Source organism: Paramisgurnus dabryanus, chromosome 2 (genome assembly GCF_030506205.2).
Source record: "Paramisgurnus dabryanus chromosome 2, PD_genome_1.1, whole genome shotgun sequence".
Lineage (NCBI taxonomy): Eukaryota > Metazoa > Chordata > Actinopteri > Cypriniformes > Cobitidae > Paramisgurnus > Paramisgurnus dabryanus.
Genome location: NC_133338.1, coordinates 31,974,069 through 31,999,194, shown reverse-complemented (window position 1 = coordinate 31,999,194; position 25,126 = coordinate 31,974,069). Strand labels below are relative to the sequence as shown.

General features: G+C 37.4%; 1 protein-coding gene across 3 annotated transcripts; it reads left to right on the top strand.

Moving 5' to 3' along the window:
- The first annotated feature begins 606 nt into the window (after positions 1–606).
- slc6a2 (solute carrier family 6 member 2) lies at positions 607–24,578 on the top strand. Of its 3 annotated transcripts, none has more exons than XM_065267730.2 (15): positions 607–1,029; positions 1,412–1,800; positions 2,624–2,755; positions 2,972–3,209; positions 13,485–13,623; positions 14,273–14,407; positions 14,488–14,591; positions 16,053–16,177; positions 16,274–16,386; positions 16,498–16,626; positions 17,642–17,741; positions 20,095–20,195; positions 20,367–20,534; positions 20,912–20,983; positions 22,029–24,578. In XM_065267730.2, exons 2-15 carry the CDS (start codon positions 1,503–1,505, stop codon positions 22,050–22,052), a joined length of 1,878 nt encoding a protein of 625 aa, XP_065123802.1. In that variant the 5' UTR covers positions 607–1,029; positions 1,412–1,502; the 3' UTR covers positions 22,053–24,578. The 3 variants fall into 3 exon arrangements, with proteins under 3 accessions (XP_065123802.1, XP_065123800.1, XP_065123801.1); XM_065267728.2 differs by having other exon boundaries at positions 1,352–1,800; XM_065267729.2 differs by lacking the exon at positions 607–1,029 and adding an exon at positions 1,092–1,207 and having other exon boundaries at positions 1,352–1,800.
- The last annotated feature ends 548 nt before the right edge of the window (positions 24,579–25,126 follow it).

Below are 25,126 nucleotides of genomic sequence, written 5' to 3'. Positions count from 1 at the left end.
CTGGCATCACCCTGAAATAGAAAATAGAGATTCCAGCTTCTTTGAAAGAAGAATGTGTTAATGAACGCATAAATCAGACTCTAAAACCCTATTTCTTACTTTTGTTATCTAATCTAGACCAGAATATGTACAAAACTGCACAAAAACAGGCCTGTAAAGGTTTCATAAAAGAACCGCTGGAGAGCTTTAAGGGGACATTCATTGACTTTAATGGGATGAACTGATCGCCCATATCTAATAGAAATCGTCGCCTTTGGCTAAAGCGGGTGTGGAATTGGATTACACATGGAACACAATGCTTTTACTGCTTCTAAGAAAACAACTAATTGAATCTATGAAGAAGAGAAAAGAAACAGGCAAGAGGAAATAAAAACAGACTTTACTGGTGGGAGACAGATTTAACGTAATTGTAAAAATGTATGTTTCTGATTTGTAATTTAACCTATTACAAACTTCCACACGTAAATTAACATAATTCAATTCGTCTTGTGTTTGGCTTCAAAACTCTAAAATGTCTTGTAGCTAAATAATCTACATATTTATGCAGACGCGTTTATCCGCGCACTTTTTTAACATGCGTGTTTCCTGAGCATCGAACCGCTCCCTTTGCGTAACTACCTCAGCTCCACCAGCTGAGCTACAGAAACAACTAAGCTCTAAAGCCTACATATCTGTCGCATATAATACGGGTCGGTGGCTGATCTATTTGTTAAGGATTTATATTTGAGAAAACTTTTCCGACTGAATGTTAAAAGACGCAATTAAGGTGGTGAATCCAGCGGTGGTGCGCACAGTGTTTGGATGAAGAGCGCACGCTCAGGGGGCGGAGGGGAAAATATAAACATGAAGAGGATGATGTTCATATAGAAACAATCACGTGGATAAACTCCGTGTTGTTTTAAATGCTCACAATTTATAGCCTCTGGCTTGTAGGGAGGGGAGAGTAAAACTTGTATGCGGAGCGGCGGGCTCTCATTTTCGGAAGCGAGCGGGTGGGACGGATTATGGAGGGACCCTTCAGATTGACAAGTAGGCTACACACTCCTCTTTACTATTACACATTTACGCGCTGAAAGGGAAGCAACTTCACTTCACTCAGATATAGTTATTCCTTGTAGCTACTTGCTTGTAGGGAAATGAATCGAGGGATTGTCATCTAAAAGTTTTCTTTCTTGTTTGGAGAAATAAAAATGCCTTTGCGCATACAGTAGGTTGCAAACCGTTTGGCGCAAGTTCGGTTATTAACAGTGTTACGCTTTTTTAGTGCATTTTATTGATTGGCTATAAAGATGCTGTGCTCTCTCGTCATGCGATATTACAGCAATAAACTTTTACTCATTTTCTCTAACAGCTAATGAAATCTCCATCTTACTGCTGCTGTAGCGTTTTCTATTTATCATCATCACCACAGCATCATCATCAGCATCATCATCGTCAGTGCGAGCGGCGCGCACCTCACTTACTCCACATCCTCGGGGCCACGAAAGAGCAAGGGCGCAAAGATGAACATCCAGGTCGTGCCGGAAAACAACCTGTCCGTTTTGGCCCCGTTGAAACAGTTTAACGTGGAGAAAAAGGAAGTGGAGCTGATCCTGTTGAAGGAGCAGAACGGGGTCCAGTACACGAACTCCTCTATCGTGGCATCTCCGAGCTCCCGCGACTGCACCTCCGGATCTGCGGATAATGAGGACAGGGAGGAGTGGGGCAAGAAACTGGACTTTCTGCTTTCTGTCATAGGCTTTGCCGTGGACCTGGCAAATGTGTGGAGGTTCCCCTACCTGTGTTACAAAAACGGTGGAGGTAGGATCACTTTTCCATGACATGCTCCATTGATTTATTTCTGAGGGTCACTGCATTACAGTGGTCACGTTATACAACCATTAAAAGAACATCATATATATTAGGGGGTCGTTACTGAGAACTGAAAAATAACTTTTGTTTGCAAGGGTCATAACAGTTTGAGAAGGACAGTTCAAACCTGTGATTCCAACATTTTGTACTAGTGTCATGAATGTAGTTAACTTCTAAGCTATTGTTTAACAGTTTCATAGTTAAACAATTATGAGTTGCTCAATGTAGTTGTCACAGAGATTTTTGTAACAGAAATGTGTTTATGTCTATCACAGAAACAACTTTTTTATGTAAATATGTATAAATACTTAAACACATTTTAGTCAGTGGTGGTTGTCACCTACCATTTTACTAAAGAAACAACAACAAATTTACCTGATATATATAAAAAACCAATAGGATTGTCAGTTTATATAATGAAAAACAACTGGCTAGAGCAATGTAAACAGACATATTAATATGTATTAGGCTATGTATGGAATGGATTACATAAGGGTAGATTTCCAGCAAATTCATTTTGAAGACAGGTGACACTTAAAACACTTTGGCTAAAAGTGGCACAAGGTTGATCAATCTTTAAAAGATTCAGACAGTTTTTTTAAAAAGTAACAGGTTTCCTACAACATCATTTTACTTTACACCTACTTTTACACCATGAAGAATTTTCTGAAAGAAACTTTCATGCAAAATAAAGTGAAGTTGTAAAGATCTGTGATATTGTAAACTCCACATTTATTCATTTTGTAAAAGGATATAATGTGTCCCCATGCAGGTGCCTTTTTGATCCCATACATTCTGTTCCTGTTTATTGCTGGGATGCCACTGTTTTACATGGAACTTGCCCTGGGTCAGTATAATAGAGAGGGGGCAGCTACTGTTTGGAAAATCTGCCCTATATTTAAAGGTAGGATGAAAATCTATACATGTCTAATTAAAGTGACAAAAACGTTACAGAGAAACAATGTAGCATGTAACGCATGCCATACGTTCAATGTAAATTTACACACAAAGCATACAGTAACTTTATTAACTTCATATCACAGCCAACAGGTCTTAAAACAGATGAAGTGTTTGATAATATTATACTGTAATATATGATGCATGCTGCTTTCCTCCTCAGGTGTTGGCTACACTGTGATCATCATAGCTTTGTATGTGGGCTTTTACTACAATGTCATCATAGCTTGGTCACTTTATTACTTATATGCCTCATTGACGAATGAGCTACCCTGGCTCAAATGTGGCAACTCGTGGAACAGCCCTAACTGCACAAACCCAGAACGCATTAATGGCACCTTTTTGGGGAACGGGACAACCTACGCCAAATACAAGAACACACCTGCAGCTGAGTTCTACGAGTAAGTCCCTTGAAATTACATTCTTACGTAAATTCTTGCTCCAGTTTATCTTCAGAAATGTCTGAGAAATTAGCATTAGCATTAATATTATCATTTTCGTGCACAATTGTGTGACATAGTTTTATAGCCACTTTTTGGATATAAAACATTACATTGTTCAGGTAGTGTTTTGTAGGGGTAGCAGAAAGCATGGGACGTTTGCACACTTTTGGATATGTAAGCCTTTGTGTGTGTGTGTGTGTGTGTGTGTGTGTGTGTGTGTGTGTGTGTGTGTGTGTGTGTGTGTGTGTGTGTGTGTGTGTGTGTGTGTGTGTGTGTGTGTGTGTGTGTCTGTCTGTCGGCTGTCAGCTTATGAAATCTGTTCTTGTAGATGTAGTTTTTTGTGTGTATGGTAGAAAAACACATTTGAAACATGGCTTTTGCTCTGTTAGGATATGTTTTGGACATTTGTTAAAGGTCCCATAACACACAGTTTCTGACAAACTCATGGTAATCTTGGGTACCTATAGAATAGTTTTGCATCCTTCATATCTCCAAAGAGTCTTTTGTTTGGTCAAATTGAGACCCCTGTCTTATGTGCTGATTGCCAGCAAAACAGACATTTGATACAGTTTTACTTATCGCCTGCGTTTCCGACTCATGACCAGGACTTTTATCGCGGGAACCGTTCCCAGTAGTTTTAAATGATCTGCAAATCCAGGGTCGAACTGGGCCTTTTTTATAAAACATTTGTCACCGAAATACTGGGAACAAACTAACACTCTTCCATAACTCGTTTCTTCCTCTGAAAATTATGGATTCTATGGGAAGCTGAACAAGGTTTCCCTCACAAATAAAAACACACTTCTTTGGTGACATTGATTTTGTGAGCTAAAAAATAAATCTATCTGAACCAAGTCCTATGCCCACAACTTTCATAATGATGGAAGTGTTTGCTCTCGTTGGCGCTTTTGGTGAGAAGTGCCCATACAAGGACTTACACTGCACCTCCGCAAGTTGTGACGTAACAGATTCAGTTGTCAATAAAACCCTATCGAAGAGTATTTGTCACAAAAATGTCAATCTCAATTTGTCTCAAACATCCAACTGGTTTTTTGAAACGTTCCCTATGTTTAGCATGAGAATATAAAACTAATACCCCATTCACACAGCACTTTGTTCCCAGAATTTTTTATAAAATTGGCAAAGAGAAAGTACGTCCCGTAAAGTGGAACTAGTTACATTGTAGTAACATTCACGGAAAGCAGTCTGTATGAACAATAGGCAGAAACAATGCCGTAAGGTGCATGCCATAGTGAGGATGCGCGTGTTATCACAACCAGAAGTTGCTATCCGCGCTGAAGCTGAGATCATTCACCAGCATGACAGAACAGCGCATCACACGCTCCTTATGATCTTGTCATAAACAAAAATGCACACGCGTGATTTCTTTCACAAGCGAGAATTGACAGATAATTAGCAAACTTTAGACGCTTTGGAAAAAACCTAACAAGTGCAGGACTCTAAATACGTGAAGCTCCAAAAAACTTTACAAACCCTTACAGTGTAATGCATTAGATCCATAAGTATCAGAGCAGTGGCAGCAATATGGATTTTAGTTAGTTAGTAACATCGAAATGCAGTTTGTGATGTAAAACAAAATCTGTTTATTAAAACAATAACTCCAAAAAAACAAGATCTCCTTCATTTAAAATTATTCAAGTTTGTTCATGCCTGTTAGTGCTCTGGCGTGAAACACAGACACAAAGATCTGCTTGTTGGACGTGAATACTTGCTTAACAAAATTTAGGTCAATATAACTAAAACAGGAATGCAAAACCTCTGCCTACAATCTACAATGCCATACAGGGCTATGTAAAACACTCAGTTCCTTAGCTTTTGATGTTGACTGAAAGAAGGCATCCGTTTGCACTTCAAAGAAAAGCAATCCTTTTCCTTGTTTCAGTGAAAATTGGGCTCCTCGTTGTAGTACAAACCAGCGGAATGCCTGGAACAATGAAAAACCTTGATATCTTTGCTGAATTGTTTACAGTCAGGAAAAATAAAAATCAGAGAGACACGTCACCAAATATTGGTATTGATATTTCTTAAGTAAAAAGGTTGTTTAGTACAGACAGTTTAAGTCTAATTACTTGAGTTGTTGCTTAAATCTCACACAAGTTAAGGATTTGGGGTAAAATGGTGCTTTTAAAGATTCAAGGAAACTCTTAATTTTCATTAAAAAGAAAAACGTAAACTCTGGGCAACAGGCTTGCCAAGCCAAACATAGATGTTGAAAGACTGCTAGTAAAAACTACAAACAAAAGGAAGTTTCATAATGGGACTTTAACACTTACCAGTAAAAACATTCAACACGCGAGACAGAGTGCCATACAGATAAATATAATATGTTTAAGCAAAATACAGAAATACGTAATTACATGCTGTTGCTAAATCATAAATTACAGTTCTAACTTGTTTGAACAGTTTCCCAGTACTGCGGTTCCTTGAAATTAGTATAAAAATATTATTATATATTTATAATAAATAAAATGAAAAGGTTTGAATACCAAAATAAGAATCTGTTTTTGGCTATGCTTTCTAGTGTGGTTGTCTGTCTTTTTAAAATACATCCAAGCTTCTTTCCTTGCTATGTTTCTCTCTCGCACTAACTCTTGTACTATCTGTCGGTCTTGTTCTCACTGTCTGCTTCTCTCACTTTCTCCCTCTCCTCTTCGTTTCCCCTCTTTCAGACCACTTTCCTATCGAGCAATGCTTTGAAGTGTCGTTTTCCCAGCTGTCTTCTGTGTGTGAGGGGATGTGGAAAGCTGTCATTTCCTCCACTCTTCCTCCATCGTGTCGCTCTATTATAATAGTCTTCGGCCACCAGTAATCCTGGGATGGCACACAGGGCACTAGAGAACATTCATTACTGTCACACATACAACATACTCACACACTCTGCAGGTGTGCCATACACTGCATATTAGATTAACCAGTGTGCTGCCCAGAATAGCTAAAAATGACAGGGAGAGCCGTGGACCAATCAGAGGAAGAGATGTTGAACCAGCAGCTGTCAGCGCTGTACCTCAATCAGGCCCCTAATAGAGCGCACCAGGTTTATCGGGCTCACATGAATATTCATGCTACACTATTCTCGAAAGCCAACGACAACCAGACAAAAGCAAAAACCAAGTAATATGACAAGCTCAACAAAGCATATGTTCTGAGTTTGTGCGTCACCCACATATCCTTTCACAACACTGTCTCTGCCAGTCTTGACAAGTCTGAGTCCATCACTGTTTGTTGAGAATAATGAACAGTTACTGCGCTGTTGTATTGTTTTACACGGCGGGTGTCCTAAATCGAATTATCCCATCATTACTGAAATCTTGTTAAATCACACACAGTCTCAGATTTAACACTACACTGATGTCATAAAAACAAGACAATTGGATTTTGAGAGATAAAATTTTATTATTTGGAAGAGATTTTAACAATACATATTTATGGCATCTTTAAATAAGAATCCTTCAATAAACAGCAAGGAAATAATACTAAACCTTTAAATGGGTCATTGGTAAGTTAATAGAGTACATTATGTTATTAGCAAGTTTCCATGCTCAGCAGCTACCTAGTCCATACTACTGTACTGTATGTTTAATAATGTGATATAAAAGGCTGCAATCTTATAAAATGTTATTTGTTTTTAACACGTCAACAGACTTCAATAAATCAACCCTGCACTTTCTTGTGCCAGCCAGAACAACCCCTAATGTGTGATTTTATCAGACATTTTGTAATCTTTTACGAAAACAACTCAAATATGGTCCAAAAGAAAGCTGTGATGAGACCCTACAGACACCTCTTTAGGGTCTTTTGTTTGGCTGTGAGTACATAGCTGAGAATATGTTGAAATCGTTGGTATTAGGGTGTAGTTTGGCAAAGACAGGACTTCAGATGAATGAAGAGCTCTTGAGGGAACGTTTGCCAAGATACTCGCCAAATTAATGCAAGTATTTCATTAGAGAGGGCTGCATTCACAACTGTCCTGTCAGAAAGACTTAGAAAGCAGAAGTGTATGAAATTTGGTGGGTAGAAAGATAAATCCGATTAATCTATATTATTTCTGATTATATATAAAAACATGGGACTGGATAAAGCTATCAGAATAAACAAATGGAAACCATAAAAGTAATTTCTCCCTCAATCTTCCTAGTTTTATAAAGTCTAAACTTTTTCAACTGCATGTCACCATCATGCTTTTAAAAGAAAACACCACTGTTTTTCAATATTTTGCTATGTTCTTACCTCAACTTAGACAAATTAATACATTCCTATCTTTTTTCAATGTGTGCACTTCATCTTTGCACACCACATCGTAAATGTGTTAGCATTTAGCCCAGCCCCATTCATTCCTTAGGATCCAAACATGGATGAACTTAGAAGCCATGTTTTTGGCATAAGAGCACTTAGGGTGTTTTCACATATACACTGTTTAGGTCGACCCAAATGACGTGTCGCTCCGAGTACGGTGCGTTTGGGTCAGTGTGAACACAACAGCCGCACTCGGGTGCGCACTAAACGACCGCTCCGAGACCGCCCTAAACAGGTGGTCTCGGAGCGGCTGTTGCCGAACTCTGGGGCGACCCACCTGTGGTGTGAACACTGCTGGACCCCGGGCCGAACCAAATACAGGAAGTTCTCCACATGTTTGAGCCACTGGGCTTTCGTTGTGACGTGAGCCGGGTGTTATATTGTGGGTTAACAACAAACAAGCCAATCCTGGTCCGTTGCATAGAGATTCGCTGTCTCCTTTACGTTTGAGCTGATGATTTTATAAATGCATAGCTGTCCTCCACACACAAATAGTGACATTATGGGCTTTTAGCAAACGGCTCCGTGAGAAAGGCTTTAATAGAACAGCTACGCAATTTCGCGTTAAAACAAAGAAACTTCGCAAAGACGTGCATCGTTTATCTCCACATCTTGATAGCTGCGCTCTCCCTGTCAAGCTGGTTGTCGTGGAAACGTGGGGGTGGTCATGAGACGGTAAGAGCTGTCAGAGACCAATGACAGCGCTGACCGTTGTCACATGGTGTACGGTGCGACATTTCGAGTAAAGTAAAAAATATATATATGTGAACACGGACCGCACTAACTGAAAAATGATACAATGTATTTTGGTGCGCTCCGAGGCCGCACTACGGTGCGCACCAACATATGTGAAAACAACCTTAGTTTGCAGCACTTTGACCTTGGCTTGCAGTAACATCATCACTCCTGACCAGTGTTGGGGAAAGTTACTTTTTAACTCTTTCACCGCCAGCGTTTTTAAAAAAAGTTGCCAGCCAGCGCCAGCGTTTGTCATGATTTTCACCAAAGTTTAATGCCTTCCAGAAAATGTTCTTCTTTAAATATATAAACATACAATATACCAAATGAAAGAACAGACCCTCTGCTTTCAAAAAAAAAACTGTTTCATCCTACCTTTAGTGGTTCTTTTGCAATCAGCTTTTGAATATGGGTAGGTTTTTGCAAAAACACCATATTTTGAGCAAAAAGCAGAGATAATTCCATTTTTGTGACGGACTTTTCATAGAGATCCGATTCAGAGCGATCTTTAAAACAGACACGGACATGCAGCCGCTTGCCATAGGGCAATACCTCCGGTTTTAAAAAGTTGTGGAAGGGCGCCACCTGGTGGATAATAGCGGTATTGCGGAAAGACGGAAAATCTCGTCATTGGCGGGGAAGCGTTTTCTCTTAATTGACGAGATATCTCGTCAATGGCGGGGAAAGAGTTAAAGTAATGCATTACAATAATAAGTTACTCCCCAAAAAAGTAACTAATTGCATTGCTTAGTAACTTTTCATGGTAAGTAATACTTACGTTACTTTTTAAGTTACTTTTGCGTTACTTTTTCTTACTTGGCTGAGGCTTGATCGATTTTAAATCGAAATCGATCAAAATTATGTCACAACCTCGAACTTCGAATTAAAAAATTATTTAAAAACCGAGAATCGAATCGTGGCATCAGAATCGAAAATGTAATCGAATCGAGAATTTGGAGAATCGTGACACCCCTAGTATTAATAAAACTAAAACATAGTAAAAATATTGAAAAACGGTGGTGTTTTCCTTTAAGCATGCCACTGTTCTGTCTGTAGATTGTAAGTAGTTGGGTCTTCTTTTCCAGTGATTTTATTACATTACAGTGTCATAATCTCACTATAATCTGTTATTAAAACTATCGTCTGCAAAGTGAAAGATTAGTAAAGAAATGCACTATGTAACATAAAGTGTAAGTAAGCTTGTTTATGATATTATTTATTCTCCTGACCACTGGTCACCAATCCTGGTCCTGGAGGGCCGGTGTCTCTGCAGAGTTTAGCTTCAACCCTAATCAAACACACCTGAAGCAGATAATTAAGGCGCTTTATTATGTGTGTTTGATTAGGGTTGGATCTAAACTCTGCAGAGACACCGGCCCTCCAGGACCAGGATTGGCGACCACAGCTCCTGACAGAAAAAAAACACAGAGAGTGGATTAAAGGTCAAGCTGTAGCAGGACAAGCAGGTCGGCAGATCCCAGCGGGTTATTGGTAATAATGACGCAAATCGGAGATGTCAAACAACCGGAACCACTGGTCTGGGATTGGACCCTCTCCCATCCCTAAGGCCCAGGGGTCTGTCTGGTTTTCCTATTCTTCATTAGCTGAGCAATGATGGTTTCATCACCCATTTATCTCTTGTTTATCTGCAGGACAGAATTAGTTTTTTGACGGATTCCCGAGACGCCTGGCTTAACCTCTTTCATGCTTTAAAGCTGGGATGCAGTTTTCCCCATATATAGACATCATAGCTGGAGATGAAATCAGTCCAGGTCCTTTATTGTCATTGTCATCTAAATGAGCTATGACATATTACACAGAAAAACGTACATATGGGAGATTACGTGATGAATTTAAAATACGACTCATTTAGCATGACACGTTTGGGTCTTTAAGCAAGCAGAGATGGATGAATTCTGCTTTATAAATCTAGAAAGTGTCCCTTGTACAGTATGTCAACATCACTAAAGCAAGAATTCATGGTTTTTCAAAGAGAACAGTATTATACTGCTCGGAAAGAATGATTACACCAAAGCTCTGGTTGTACTTTAGGGGCTTGTTTATAATTTAAGAACAATGGCCTTTACTGTTTCTGCTCTTTGAACCTCACTGGGAGGTGCGGCACTGGAATTATTTAGGTTTCATTCTACAGAGACTCTTTTTAGGGGGCGTATACAGATACAATATTTTGTGGAAAGACAGAACCTAGCTATTCGTCACTGCTGAGAAACCTAACATTTCCATCATAATTCATACTTTTTTCCTTTATGCAGCCATAAATTGCTAGAAACATTGGTCATCCCTCTTGGGAGGCCAGAACCTGGGGAAGACATAGGGCTTTATGGGTAATTTATTATTTGGCAAATCATTTGAAGTGACAAGCACAGTGTGTGTGTGTGTGTTTGCGTGCAAGAGAAACTACAGTACATTCACAGCCATAAAATAAGAGTGACCATAACCATAACATATAAAGCGCATAAAAGTGGTTAAGAATGTTCTACAATAACAAGACAAGTTTCTGTAGGCAGAGTTATCCTAGACAAAATTCTGTGTTAAAAGATTCTCCGCTAATAATAAAAGATTATTTATCAAATCCTTAAACTAAACGTTTAAACTTTTCCTTTAAAGGTCAAGACTTTTAAATATATGACTTGGGAGACTGATGGTAGACTAAAATAACATGACTCCAAGAAACATGACTTCCAAGAAATGAGTACATATCCTGCATTTGATGTAAATCAGGGTGAATATTTCATGCCGCTTTAGTTATTTTCCACACATGGTCATAAATAATAATTAGATGACATAGCATTTGACCAGGAGACCTAACGCATTGGCAAAAAGGCAGGCTCTAGCCAAATTTATTTGTCTTTGCGGCTGTTTAAACCCGGTATTAAGATGCGTTTTGGATCGGATCCCAAGTGAACGAGAGAGACACATTCATGTTTACACCTGGTATTTTAATCCGTCTCTTGTGTCCACTTTCAGACACTTCTGTCCTGATTACTTAGGGGGTGGTCTGTGAGCAATTCCCTCTACTGTTTAAACGTGAGCTGGAGAAATTAAGGGTTTGAACTGATGCAAAATAATTCCAGAATAAAGTCAGAGTCTGTGTTGTTAGTAAACATGATGCACAGAGTTTTGTATGTGTATATGTAAGAGCTTTCTCTGATATTTCAGAGCAATTAATGAAATAAACTCTGCAACTTTCACATGCTCACAAACTAAAAACAAAAAAAAAAGAGGCTGAGGAGCTGCTTCAGTTTTATCAATGAAAGCCTTAAGATTGCCATGTACCCTGCGTGTTCACGCTAATAGTCATGTGCTAAGTTAAAATATTGTGCTCGATAAGATCATTAGACGAAGAGTAGGCAGTGGTTTGTGGCTGTTCGAACATATTCGACCACATAAGCTCTGTATTGAATATTTCTGGATAGTAATGTGTGTGTTAGCTTAGAAATGGTAAAAAATTGTCAAACTGGCCCCAGGCTGTCACTGGGACAGTAACATTTAAAAAGATCCTAATATGTAGCAAATATGTGTACATTTGGTACCAACATGTACCTCTGAGGTACTTACTTGCACTCCATGGTACAAGTATGTATCTTTGAGGTACTAATAAGAATATCTTTACAGTAGGTGCAAAAATGGTAAATGGACTGCATTTATATAGTGCTTTCATAGACCCATGGCCATCCAAAGCACTTTACAATTAGCTTCACATTCACCCATCCATACATCGGCGCCGGTGTCCGCCATGCAAGGCGCCATCCAGCTTGTCAGGAGTGGCTGGGGTTAGGTATCTCGCTCAAGGGCACCTTGACACTTGGTGGAGTCGGGGATTGAACCACCAACATTCCAGTTTGTAGACAACCTACATGAACCACTGAGCCACTGTTGCCCTTTTACTTTTTGAAAGGATATTGTCCCAGTGAAAGCTAGGGACCTATACCTTTTTTTTGACTTAGTAGTAACTGAGTTATGGTCTGGCAAAGCTTCATAGACAAATCTTTCCTAAGGGGCGTCACCAACGGACCTCGCTCAAATGCCTCTGGGCGCAATTGGATAGACCTAAAACCAATCAGTGCGATGAGGGGGATGATGTATGCACCAGAGGGCTTGCCACTCTTGCTAAAACCCATTCGTTTAGCCATCAAAGTTGCAAGCTGGTATATCAGACTTTTGACGAATCCAGTCGGTAAGACAGCGGTAACATCTTTTTTAGATATGAATGCTTCGAGTGTTGTTCTTTGCTCGGGTTTTAATGAAAAGAAAAAGTTTAAATCGCTTAAAACAGATGCGATAGCAGATTCGAACGAGTGATGTTTCACAGCGGCATCCATCTGTGTAATGTACAAAATCTGCTTTTACCGTCATCGTGTAAAGCCCACTCCAACGTTTCTGACTGGTGCCGCGATTTCTCGGCATTAGAAATGGGCTTGAATGGCCGCTTTGCCAGACTACTTTCAGAACAAATCTAAATTTGCCGGAAGTTGTCTGGGTTTTCCCAGGCTACAATTGTGCTCTAGCTTGTAAAACCTTTGCTTTGCATCACAGGAAAGCAGTTGGCCTTGGAAAAGTTTCTCCACCAAGCTCCCAGAAATCAAATGTACACACTCTAAAAAATGTGTGTAAATATTGGACAGAACACACTGACGGGTTAAAAGTTACCCTGCAGTTGGGTTTAAACAATCCAGTATTGGGTCATTTTAACCCATTAGTGTGTTCTGCCCAATATTAACCCAACGCTGGGTTGAAAATAACCCCAGCATTTTTTTTTTTGGGCAGCAGTACCACATAAAACAAGTTTATAATCTTATTACCTAAGACGTTCTGTGCACCTGCAGACCGTTAGATAGTAGATAGACAAAGTTACCTCTTAAAAGTTATTTTTAACAGTTAAATAATTATGATTGTTTGTAGGGGCCTCATTGATAAGACCTCCATAATTTGATAAGAAAGACACTTAAAAGAATCCCAGATGGACTGTTCCTTTACAATTGCCTGGAGAGCCTTTCTCCAGAAGGAATGTTATCTAACTCCAGATAAAAGTGCGCAAAATGCAACACACTTTAATTTAAAGTGAAAGATAAACCAAAAATGTTGCTGTCACCGCAAAATCTCTATTTCAGACTGGGAACAGAGAATGTTTTAACCACACTGACCGTTTCTCCCCTCAAGGCGTGGTGTGCTGCACATCCACGAGAGTCGAGGCATCCAGGACCTGGGTCTTCCTCGCTGGGAACTCACCCTCTGCCTCGCTGTGGTTCTCTTCATCCTCTACTTCAGCTTGTGGAAGGGAGTCAAATCATCGGGAAAGGTGCAGAACCACCAAACGATGTTTGTTTTAGGTCATTCTGTCAATGATAAGTCAGGGTGAATTTGTAAGAAATTCAAACTCCAGTGAAAAAAACATTTCCTCGTGACTTTATTCCAAGACATATTTAAACGAATGTAAAGTTCAAATATGGTGAACATGCATTTGGTTTATTCATTTTTAAATAAAATCTCATTAATGTAAAAAATTATGCATATGAAGAGCTCATTTGCAAGTGCCCCTGACATGTTTTCTTGTAAATTAGCATTTTATAAGACTTTTAATGGATTTTCCCTACAAACCAGTATTTCCGAATAGCCTGATTTAGCGGATTTGAAGCAAAAGTATTTGATGAACGTAAAATACGTTCCAAGAGTATTTGGTTATTATCTTTTTCTCATTTTTGAGCACGTTTGGCAGCTTTTGCATCTGAGCTTGTCATATTTATATTGAATTTATTTATTAGTATTAAACTGCATCTGTCTTGCAGTACCCATGAGGTTATGTTATCAGTTTCAGGTGTCTGGGAATAACAAACATCCAGAGAGTCGCCACTGACCATTCAGAATCAAGCATCCCAGAGTGCTGTGTAATAACCTTCAATATCCACACTCTGATGTATATTCAAACCGTTGTGTTTGTGTGTGTTCAGGTGGTGTACATCACAGCTACTATGCCCTATGTAGTATTGCTGGTGTTGCTGATTCGAGGCATCACTCTCCCTGGTGCAGCGAATGGAATTAGGGAATATCTCAGAATTGACTTGAAGATGCTTAATAACCCACAGGTATGTTGATGGGTAAATGACAAAGATGTACTTCTCTTTTTTTTAAGAGACAGATTGTTACTGATTTTTGTTTGGTGCAGGTATGGATTGATGCAGCTACTCAGATTTTCTACTCTCTAGGAGCTGGGTTTGGAGTCCTCATCGCCTTCGCTAGCTACAATAAATTTGACAATAACTGCTACAGGTAAGACAGATCTTTTATACACATGGTAAGCGTTTCCTAATAACATATCGGTTATTACACAAATGCCCTGTTCTACCTCAGCAAGGGTGTGGGTTAAAGAAGATCCATGTCACCACGAATAGGTTTTAATGTGTGCATTTCAGTTAAGAGCATGTAATGAGTTTTGCTGCATCTTCAAAGTAATGTCACACGGCAGCTAAACACTGACAGGTGGTAAGACACTGTGGCTATGGTTGTTATGGATTGGAGTTCTTATGGGAAAACAAGTATGCTGTTTCTAGAGATTCAATTTTGGAAGATCTGTTGATGGGACCAGCAGGTGGCAGTCACCTTGTAATTCCCAGTGGTTATAATAGCAGTCTGTAAAAATGTCAGATCCAAGTCATGTTTCTCTGTAGCTCAGTTGTTCTCAAACTGGGAGGCGTGAGATTGTTTTATGACTTTTTTAAATACATTAATTAAACATTAGAAAAAACTATGTTTAAAAAAAACTAAGTTTGAGATTGCTATGTCATGAATTTTTTGAAGGGATGCACCCTTCACAAGGGTGGGAGGGGTCGCACACCCAAAAGAGAACCACTAATGTAGCAGATAGCAAGTATGGAGACTTGCCCAGCATTTAACCTCATCCAGCACACGGGACCTTATTCATAAATTATGGTCAAGCATTCTTACGATAAAAGGAAAAAATACATACAAACGGATTCATGAAAAGTTTACACAAATTTGTTCAGCTTTAAAGTATGAATAAGGCCCACTGATATCATAAGACTTTTAGAAGTGTTGCAGAAATGAACTGAGGTGAACCATTGGGTTTAGAATTGGGAACACGGTATAAGCATTACGTTTGTCGAATATTCCATTCTGTCTTGTATATATCACAATACCCCCAAAACAGTTGAATTGGTCAGGAAATGCTTGTGAATAAAATGCATGAAGTAAAGTGAGGGCAGTGTTGTGAAAGATACAGATTGATTCATTTATTAATTCAAAGTAATTTCAAATGATCCCTTGTAAAAGTGCTTGCTTAATATTAATGAGGCAATATTGATTTCACATCACTATATGCTCATTTAGCTGAACCTAGGGCCATGGATTAGAAAACAAAAAAATACATCAAACAAATGGTAATGTCTACTTACGATAGTCATGTTCACATTTTACATTCAAAATACTAGTGCACAATATTCAGCTGTGTTTTAACCTATTCAGCTGTTCAGATTCACATGCTTCTTCACAGTAAAAGATAAATGAATCTGGGTCAAAATGATTACTGTCTTTGTGTAAACTGGTGATTAAATGTTGGCTATTGCAAACCCTCAACATTTTTGATGGAGTTTCAATAAAGAGCAGGGATGCTAACTAAAGGAGATCTGTTATAATACACAGTTTTACTTTAAATTATTTATGTTAGATCCTGCAAATCATAACCTGCAATATATTTCCTGTGGTCTTTTGCAGGGATGCTCTCCTGACCAGCACTATAAATTGCATTACCAGTTTCTTCTCAGGGTTTGCCATCTTCTCAGTATTGGGCTATATGGCTCATCGGCATGGCGTCGATATAAAGGATGTGGCCACTGAAGGTCTGTAGCTTCCACAGCTTTATAACTCTTAAATCTGCTCAGTGTATCAGTGGCCTTCTGCTAATCTGTGTAGTGATTGTGCATGTCTGTGTCCAGGAGCTGGTCTGGTATTTATTATTTACCCAGAAGCCATTTCAACTCTACCTGGATCTACATTCTTTGCAATAGTCTTTTTCATCATGCTTCTGACTCTTGGGATTGACAGCGCTGTAAGTACAAATACTGTAAATTCTGCCACTGTCTTTTATTTATAAGTAACTAGTTTCTACTGTCAAAATAAGGTAGGTAAAAATACACTACTGATGTATTATCCTGTTTAGATGGGCGGCATGGAGGCAGTAATCACTGGACTCTCAGATGACTTCAAAATTCTCAAGAGGAACAGAAAGTTCTTCACATTCGCGACAGCGTTTGGGACGTTCCTGGTAGCGCTCTTTTGTGTCACTAATGTAAGTGTTGTTCGAACAGTACCAAGTGATTGTTACTGTTAATAGTTTTCACAACGAAAGTAATCTTTTGCTTTTCATTCAAGGTTGATACTTCATCAATATTACCTGTGTTCATTTAAAAGACATATCATGAAAATCTGATTTTTTCCATGCTTAACTCTTTCACCGCCAGCGTTTTTAAAAAAAGTTGCCAGCCAGCGCCAGCGTTTTTCATGATTTTCACCAAAGTTTAATGTCTTCCAGAAAATGTTCTTCTTCAAATATATAAACATTCAATATACCAAATGAAAGAACAGACCCTCTGCTTTCAAACAAAAAAAAACAACGTTTCATCCTACCTTCAGTAGTTCTTTTGTAATCAGCTTTTGAATATGGGTAGGTTTCTGCAAAAACACCACATTTTGAGCAAAAAGCAGAGAAAAAATTACATTTTTGTGACGGACTTTTCATAGAGATCCCATTCAGAGCGATCTTTAAAACAGACACGGACATGCAGCAGCTTGCCATAGGGCAATACTTCCGGGTTTAAAAAGTTGCGGAAGGGCGGTATTGCGGAAAGACGGAAAAACTCGTCATTAGCGGGGAAGCGTTTTCTCTTGATTGACGAGATATCTCGTCAATGGTGGGGAAAGAGTTAAGTGCTTTAAGTGGGTCCCTACTAGTGCTTCTACATGTGAAAAGAACAACCCAGTAACTTAGTTTTGGTAAATTGGTCTCCCCTTATGATGTCAGAAGGGGATAATACTGCCCTTTAATATGCACTAACACCGCACTGCCATTTAGTGCAGAGATCAGCTCATTTGCATACCTACAAAGAGGCAATTTTAACATGTTATAATAAATGCTCTATATGGTATTTTGAACTAGAACTTCACATACGTACTCTGTGGACACCAAAGATTTAATCATAATAATGTTTATTTTCATGTCACAAATGTTTTGATTATTTTTAATTTAGTGCAATCCCTCATATTACTATTTGTTATCTTCTTTTGTTGTTTATGGGTCACAACAGGGAGGAATTTATGTGCTGACCCTATTGGATAAGTATGCAGCAGGGACATCCATTTTGTTTGGGGTGCTGATTGAAGCTATTGGAGTGTCATGGTTCTATGGTGAGTGGATGCTAAATGTGTCATTATGTCACAATCATTAACATACATGGGTATAAACAACAAAAATATGGAACTAACAACATGGGTTCAACCCAAATCATAGTTATATGTGATGTAATAATATCATGTTTCTTTTGTGTAAACTGTAACTTTTAAACATTTACATGTTCATTTAGGTTTCTCCGACCTTATGACACACACACACGATTAGATTTAAGTCTTTATGCCATTCATCTTCTTATATTAGAGTGCATAGGTATAGCACATATAACAGGAACATGTCACGTATTGCAAACTATAATGATTTACATTAAGACTCAACTTTTTAATGCATTATAATGCATGTCTCTAAATAACACTGCCTTAACCATTCAGAGGACCATTTAAAAGAATTCAAGAGCAGATGGCTTAATGGCTACTGACCAAAACATTAAGCATTTACTGCATCTCCACAGTATTCAAATTATTAGTACAGAACAAGACGTGTAGTCTCAGTTATTTTAGACATAAAAAGAGGGAGGACTTTTTAACATCAAGAGCTGTGGTAAATCTTCTTAAAAACTTAAAAATCGTAAAAACTGTGGTGAAGCATGGACTTGAAGGATTAAATTTAATCTCACTGGCCACAATAGTGGCCATAAAGAAGGTTTACATTTATACAGCTCTAAAAAATGTCACTGATTGTTGTTTTAGTCCATTTCCTGCAAATATAGAAATTATAAAGGGTCTAATTAGGGGTTAAATATGTACAGTGTCTCATGGATAGTGCAAATTGTCACATGATCAGAGGAGTTTACTTCCTGTTTGTATCATGAGAAAAGGTTGTTTTTCGTTCTAACATTCGTTCTAAGAGTGTTATATATATATATATATATATATTTATTTATTTATTTATTTTTTATTTATTTTTTCAGTATATATTTATTTATTTATTTATTTTTTATTTATTTTTTCAGTTTTAGTGGAACATTATTGATTTTTTAATACTGGTTGCACTAATATAACAAATTTATGATAAATGTTACAACAATGTTACAGTTTTTAAATACATTTATCGTTTGTTTGGAATACAGTAAAAGTATTTTTATCTATAATATCATTCACTCAGTATTATCTCAGATCCCTGTTGTGTTGTATAAGGTTTTGGTGTATAATAGTAGCACTAGAATGTGAGTTTAATTAATAATTGGTCTGAGATATAAGAAATGTGACGACTGCAGAAATATGTTGTAACGGTTAACATTAGTTAAAGGTGCAGTGTGTAACTTTTATAAGGATCTCTTGACAGAAATGCAATATAATCTACATAACTATATTATCAGCGGTGTATAAAGACCTTACAAAATGAACTGCTATGTGTTTATTACCTAAGAATGAGACATTTTTATCTAAATACACCGGGGGTCCCCTAACATGGACGTCGCCATTTTGTGCCGCCATGTTTTTACGGTAGCCCTAAATATACAAACTACGTTTTGGCACTACTGTATTTTGTTTTAAACAACAACATGTTTGTCCTGTGGCAGCTACTGTAGCTTCTCAAAGCGTTTCGGTGAACGATGGACTGAGCTGTTGGTTGCAATTCACAATCTCACAGCTAAATGCCGCTAAAATCTACACACTGCACCTTTAATGCACAGTGAACTTAAATGAACAACTGTATTGGCATTAACAACATTAACAAGGATTAATAAATGTTCAAAAACTATTGTTCATTGTTAGTTCATGTCAGCTAATACATTTACTGATGTATATACAACCTTATAGTAAAGTTTTACCATTAATTCAGTATCACATCTGCTAGTAAAAACGGTGACAACCTAAAACACAATTTTTCACAAAAAAATGTATCAAACTAATTTTATGTATACTAATATAATAAATTAATATTAATTATTTCAATAGGTTACTACTGAATATTTTCATGTCTGAGAAAAATGTGGCCTTAAATGGGTTAAAGTGATGGTCCAAAGGCTTTAATGTACTGGTGTTTATTCTATAATCCAGGTATGTCATTTATCTACAAAATAAATGAGGAAGTTCAAAAACTAACCCATGAATTTAAAAATCATCTCTTTTTATGTCAGTAGAGGGAAAGCCTTAAAACTATCAAATTGCAAGATTATCGCATTTGCAACCCATTGTCTTGCTTCCTGATTTCCAAAACTTCTCAAATCTCTTTCAGATATATTACATAACTTTCAAATACAGTTCTGTCTCAAGAGTACAGTACAGAGCGTTCAAATCATGTTCAGATCACTGCTGATATTGTAACAAGAGAAGCCACTATTCAGAGGAGGGTCTCGGTGTAAGTCCAGATGCTTCTAATTTTCTTTGCATGTATGTCCCTTAGGCGTTGACAGATTTAGTGAGGATATCGAACGCATGATGGGCTTTAAACCAGGAATCTACTGGAGGGTTTGTTGGAAGTTCATCAGTCCAGTCTTTCTACTGGTGAGTGAAATGGAAGAGTAACACTACCATATAAACGTAAATATGACGCCAAAGATTATTCAGACTATTAGCAATTGACCAAAACAACACCAAGCAGTTTCTATACTGCTAAATAGCGAAGCGCTTTGTAAGTGGTGTTTCTGTATTTCTTAACGGTGAATTTGTGTGCAGTTGGTGGTGATCGCCAGCATCGTTACCTCAAGCGATTTGAAATATGATGAGTACACTTTCCCATACTGGTCTAATGTGGTTGGCTGGTCCATAGCTTTGTCCTCCATGCTGTTTGTACCCCTTTACGCCATCTACAAGATCCTTAGTATGCCAGGCACTTTAAAGGAGGTAAGCGACAAAAATGAATTATGTCTTCTTCTTTAAACTATAGCGTTCCATATCTTTTTGTTGTACGGTCCTAGCATTTCAGGAATGCTTTACGTTACAATGTTTATGCATGTATGAGTGTTTATGAGTGTATATGCGTCACTTACAAGAGTCACAAACATGCTACAGACGTCTAGCTCGGTTCTCAGACATACTCATGTTTTCCACAAGCACCATTGTCTCTTAAATGCTTTCAGCGGTCATCTAACACTTGGAAAATACGTCACATTTCCTATTGTTATCTGTTTCCTAGCAGATGGTTAAGTTTTGTTTGGATCTGTGGTTCATTATTGCTACTTGTTTATGCTTTTTGTTTGACATTATTTTTGTAATTGTAGAGGATAGCATACTGCATTACTCCAGAACATGAACATCACATGGTGACCGAGGGCAATGTCAGGCAGTTCAAGGTAAGACCCGTGCACAGTGTTAAAGTGCCATTACAAATATTGCTATTGTATATTTGCCTAAATATGAAGAGCTCAGATGCAAAACCCTCTTAATTGAGTCTGGCATGTTTCACTTTAATGACAATGAAAAGGTTATTAGTTAGTAATTGAAATGCCTTATTTTCTCAAATGTCACTGTAGTCATTTCAGTGGTATTTAAAAAATATGTAATTCGCTGCAAAACCCTCTAAGTACACAAAAATCTCGACTTCTAAAAAAGTCTCCAGTCATTCACTGTGCCTGTGTAAAAGGCTCAAAATTTACTCAGTATCCTAATGCAGCGGTTCTCAAACTGAGGGCCCTGAGATGGTGCCAGGGGGGCCCCAGTTTAATGACATTTTATAAAATACATTAATTACACAGAATTTATGATAAATTAAATAAGGCTACTAACCAATTGTATAATTTAATATGTTTTGTTTAATTCAAATTTTAAGTTTTAGAATATTTAATGTCATAAATTTTCTGTGGGGGGCCATGAAAGGATGCACCATACACAAGGGGAGGGGGCGCACACCGGAAAAGTTTAAGAACCCTTGTCCTAATGTATTTGGTAAAAAACTCTTGCACTGTGATGTGCTCCGGAGTTTATTCAGTTCTTCTTCCGTACGCTTAGAAGACTTTGCTGAAAAAACGTTGGGCTGTTTAACGGATTCTGCCAACAAAGCAGTATTTCTGAATGTATCGGAATACTTATTATTATTATTATTATTTGTATTATTATCGAAACTAAACCAGTGTGGTGCGGTGTGTATAATGTAGTTGCTTAAGTCATTGTGTTCAAACTGTTGTAAGTGTATTGTAATTTCGTATTTTTTATACTATTTATGATTGTGTGCGGAGAGCTTGCTGTGGCATGTGAATTAATAAAGTTGATCATCAAAATTATTATTATTTATTTATTTTAATGGCAGAGGCATTTAGTTGCATCTGAACTCTTCATATCTGTTATATATCAATGTATGATAACCACAATCAAGTACTGTACATATATCTTGTTTTTCAGCTAAAACATTGGTTAGCCATCTGATGGGAGGGAGCCCGGTGGGAAATCTTCAAAAATGCTACTTGAATGCTGTAGAAGATATGGTGTGTGAAAGAGAAAGGTTTCTTATTGTATGAAAAGGGTCCTCTAAGGAAAGGACAGAATGAAGTTGGATTTGGGCTTTTCTCAACAACACACTGTACTGTCCAGACTGCTCCATTTGTGTTCGGTGGTTGACTCGACCTATATTGTAGGCCAAAATTAATGTTGCACTTGTATTTTTTTAACCATACACTACAAGTTGATCTCACACCTTTGGAAAACCTCAAACTTTTCAAAAAACATTTTTTAAATAATCCAGGTATTTTCCACTTTTATGATTTTTTAAATTATGTTATACCTTAAAAATTAAATATTATATTATCTTGTGTAGACGAGACATGTGGACGCATAAGTGGACGTGACATGATAACCAACACTATATTTCATTGAGGGAGCTGTTGAAGGTTAGGTAACACACACTAAAAAATGGAAACGCCCTTGATATCCGAGATCTCTCGCTTGATACAGCAAGCTTTGAGCGTAAGTCATTGATATGTTTTGAAATCCAGCTGTGGGTTCTACCTTGTTTTCCAAGAAAGGTTTGGTTGTACAGCTGGCTTTCATCAAGAGTCCACCAGGATTTATCTGGAGCACATCTTTCCTTTTCTGACACACCTTACAAAGCAGACATACACCACTGTGTCAGTGCCTTATCTAGTCCTAAACCTCCTGTCATTTAGCCACTCATCCTTAAGTAGAGAGTGCAGGGACACATAACGTTGAGCAGAGAGCCTCAACTATCTAATGCCAAGGGAACTTTATAGTTTGAAAATAAACTGAGGCTGATTCCAATGAGCTTAAGAGCTCATCCGCTATTATTTCAATATAAGGTTAAAGGGATTTGTTTCTTTCTTTGTTTTGTACAGTAAGTCTGCTTAGTGGATCAACATTAAGCTTTGGTGAGTTATGGCCTTGGGTCTGAGAAACAGTTATTACACTAGCAAATGTTACTACAGGACAAATAAGCCACAGTATCATTCGAGAGTAAATAATATTACATGTCAAAAACTTTTATGCCTCATTCGTGTTATTATCTTATCTTATTAGATCATTTTATTACTGATTTAAAATCAGTGAATCAAACACAGAACTCTGTATATTAAAACTGGGGAAGTTTAGATGAATGTGTAAAGCTTCACCCCAAAGGGGGTTTCATTTAATTTCTATTTGACATATTATAAGTTTTTACTTTCTAGTGATAAAGTTATTTAATGAAAATGTCAAAATTTCTTTGCAATACACTGACAACTGCAGTTTAATAACTGAGCTTTTTGTGGTACAGATCCATTACAGTGTGGTCTGTTTGTACAAGTTTTATGAGTTTTGTGTGTGTCCGTCTTCTAGTTCACCTAACACATTATGTCTCATAATTTCAAGTACCTGTCAAGATCAATGATCCTTCTGACTTATGTGCTGACATGACGCACAGTGGGGTTCTTGTTTAAAGGAATGTTTCGCTAACATTTTTAAGTGCCAAAATTAACCCCTATTATGGCATCTTTGTTAGTTTGTGTTTTATTTATTTGTGAAGAATCCTTTCAAATAAACGAAACAAAAAAAATGTATTTAACCCATGGTCACTGGTTGGACGCAAACAACGTACAATATGTGGATTATGGAATATAAAGAGATTCAAATATATTCTTTTGTTATATATCTAATATTGTATGTATCAAATCTTTATAAAATGTGAATGTAAACCATTTTAAACATAAAGTGTCTACTGTTATATCATGCTGTGTGATGTCGGTAAGTATTCAGAAATGTATTATTCTGTGTAATCGGGGGTGACGTAGCCACATGAATGTAAACGGAGCAGCTCTGGCATTTCTGAGCAATGCTTACAAAATGTGTATAAATACAAATATGTACTTTTGATTGTGAGTATATATAAAAATATGCACATTATAATAATAAAGCCCTTTCCAGTACACATAGAAATCAGTGCTTTGTCTGTTCACATATTTATATTTTTGTTTTGTTTGGAGCAACACAAACTTTGTTTATCTTGTTGTTTGTGTGTTGTTGTTTTTTTTTTTTGACAAACGCTGACTTTGATTATAAACTACAAAGGTTGTATGTTTTGCTGAGCACAGATTGACAGAGTTGTTTTGTATCTCCATAGCATTCTGCTTCCTGTGTTTGCGTTCAGTTTTTTCTTCTTTTTTTGCCAGATGTACCATGAGCTAGTTATTCGGAGGCCATTCTGCTTCAATGCTATTACACACAATGCCCCCGGGTCAGTTTTGCGTTGCACTTTATATACCATGGAAGTTTCTCCTTCTCTCTCTTTCTGTGAATTCAGTAAAGGTTAGCATTAGATGGAGAAATTGATCCATTGTTTTATGTTGCCCTCTGAAGACCACCCAACAGAGTCTGTGAAACAGATAGCTTTTGCAATAGGACATAAACCAATAATTTGTTCTAAACAGATTGTAAATGATTCAACTGGGATTATATATTAAAAGTCTAATAATCAAATAAACTGTTTGGGTTGACTGTTAAAGAACTGTTGAGTTCTTAAATAATTTTGAGACACTTCTCTTAAATTCTCGGTAACACCTTACAATAAGGTTCATTAGTTAACATTAGTTAACAACATTTATTAACATGAACTAATAATGAACTGCACTTATACAGCATTTATTAATCTTTGTTAATGTTCATTTCAACAATTACTAATACTTTTTAAAAATCTCGTTACCGTTAGTTAATGCACTGTGAACTAACATGAACAAACAATTAAAAGCTTTATTTTTATTAACTAACATTAACAAAGATTAATAAATACTGTAACAAATGTTTTGCTCATGGTTTGTTCATGTTAGTTAATACATTAACTAATGAACCTTATTGTAAAGTGTTACCAAATTCTCTTCTACAAACATAGGTCTTCTCTCTACAATACCATCTTAGATTTTGCTCAAAATGATTTGGTGTCATCATTTTGGAACAGCTACCATGTTGAGTTTGCTAGAGTATATAAATTCTATGAATATTATGAAGCACCTGTGTAG

Bases quoted from the DNA above. Each gene is read 5' to 3' on its own strand.
- slc6a2 (XM_065267730.2), top strand. From the start codon at position 1,503: ATGAACATCCAGGTCGTGCCGGAAAACAACCTGTCCGTTTTGGCCCCG. The intron at 2,756-2,971 runs GTAGGATGAAAA...TTTCCTCCTCAG, and splicing joins AATCTGCCCTATATTTAAAG to GTGTTGGCTACACTGTGATC. The intron at 17,742-20,094 runs GTGAGTGGATGC...TATGTCCCTTAG, and splicing joins TGGAGTGTCATGGTTCTATG to GCGTTGACAGATTTAGTGAG.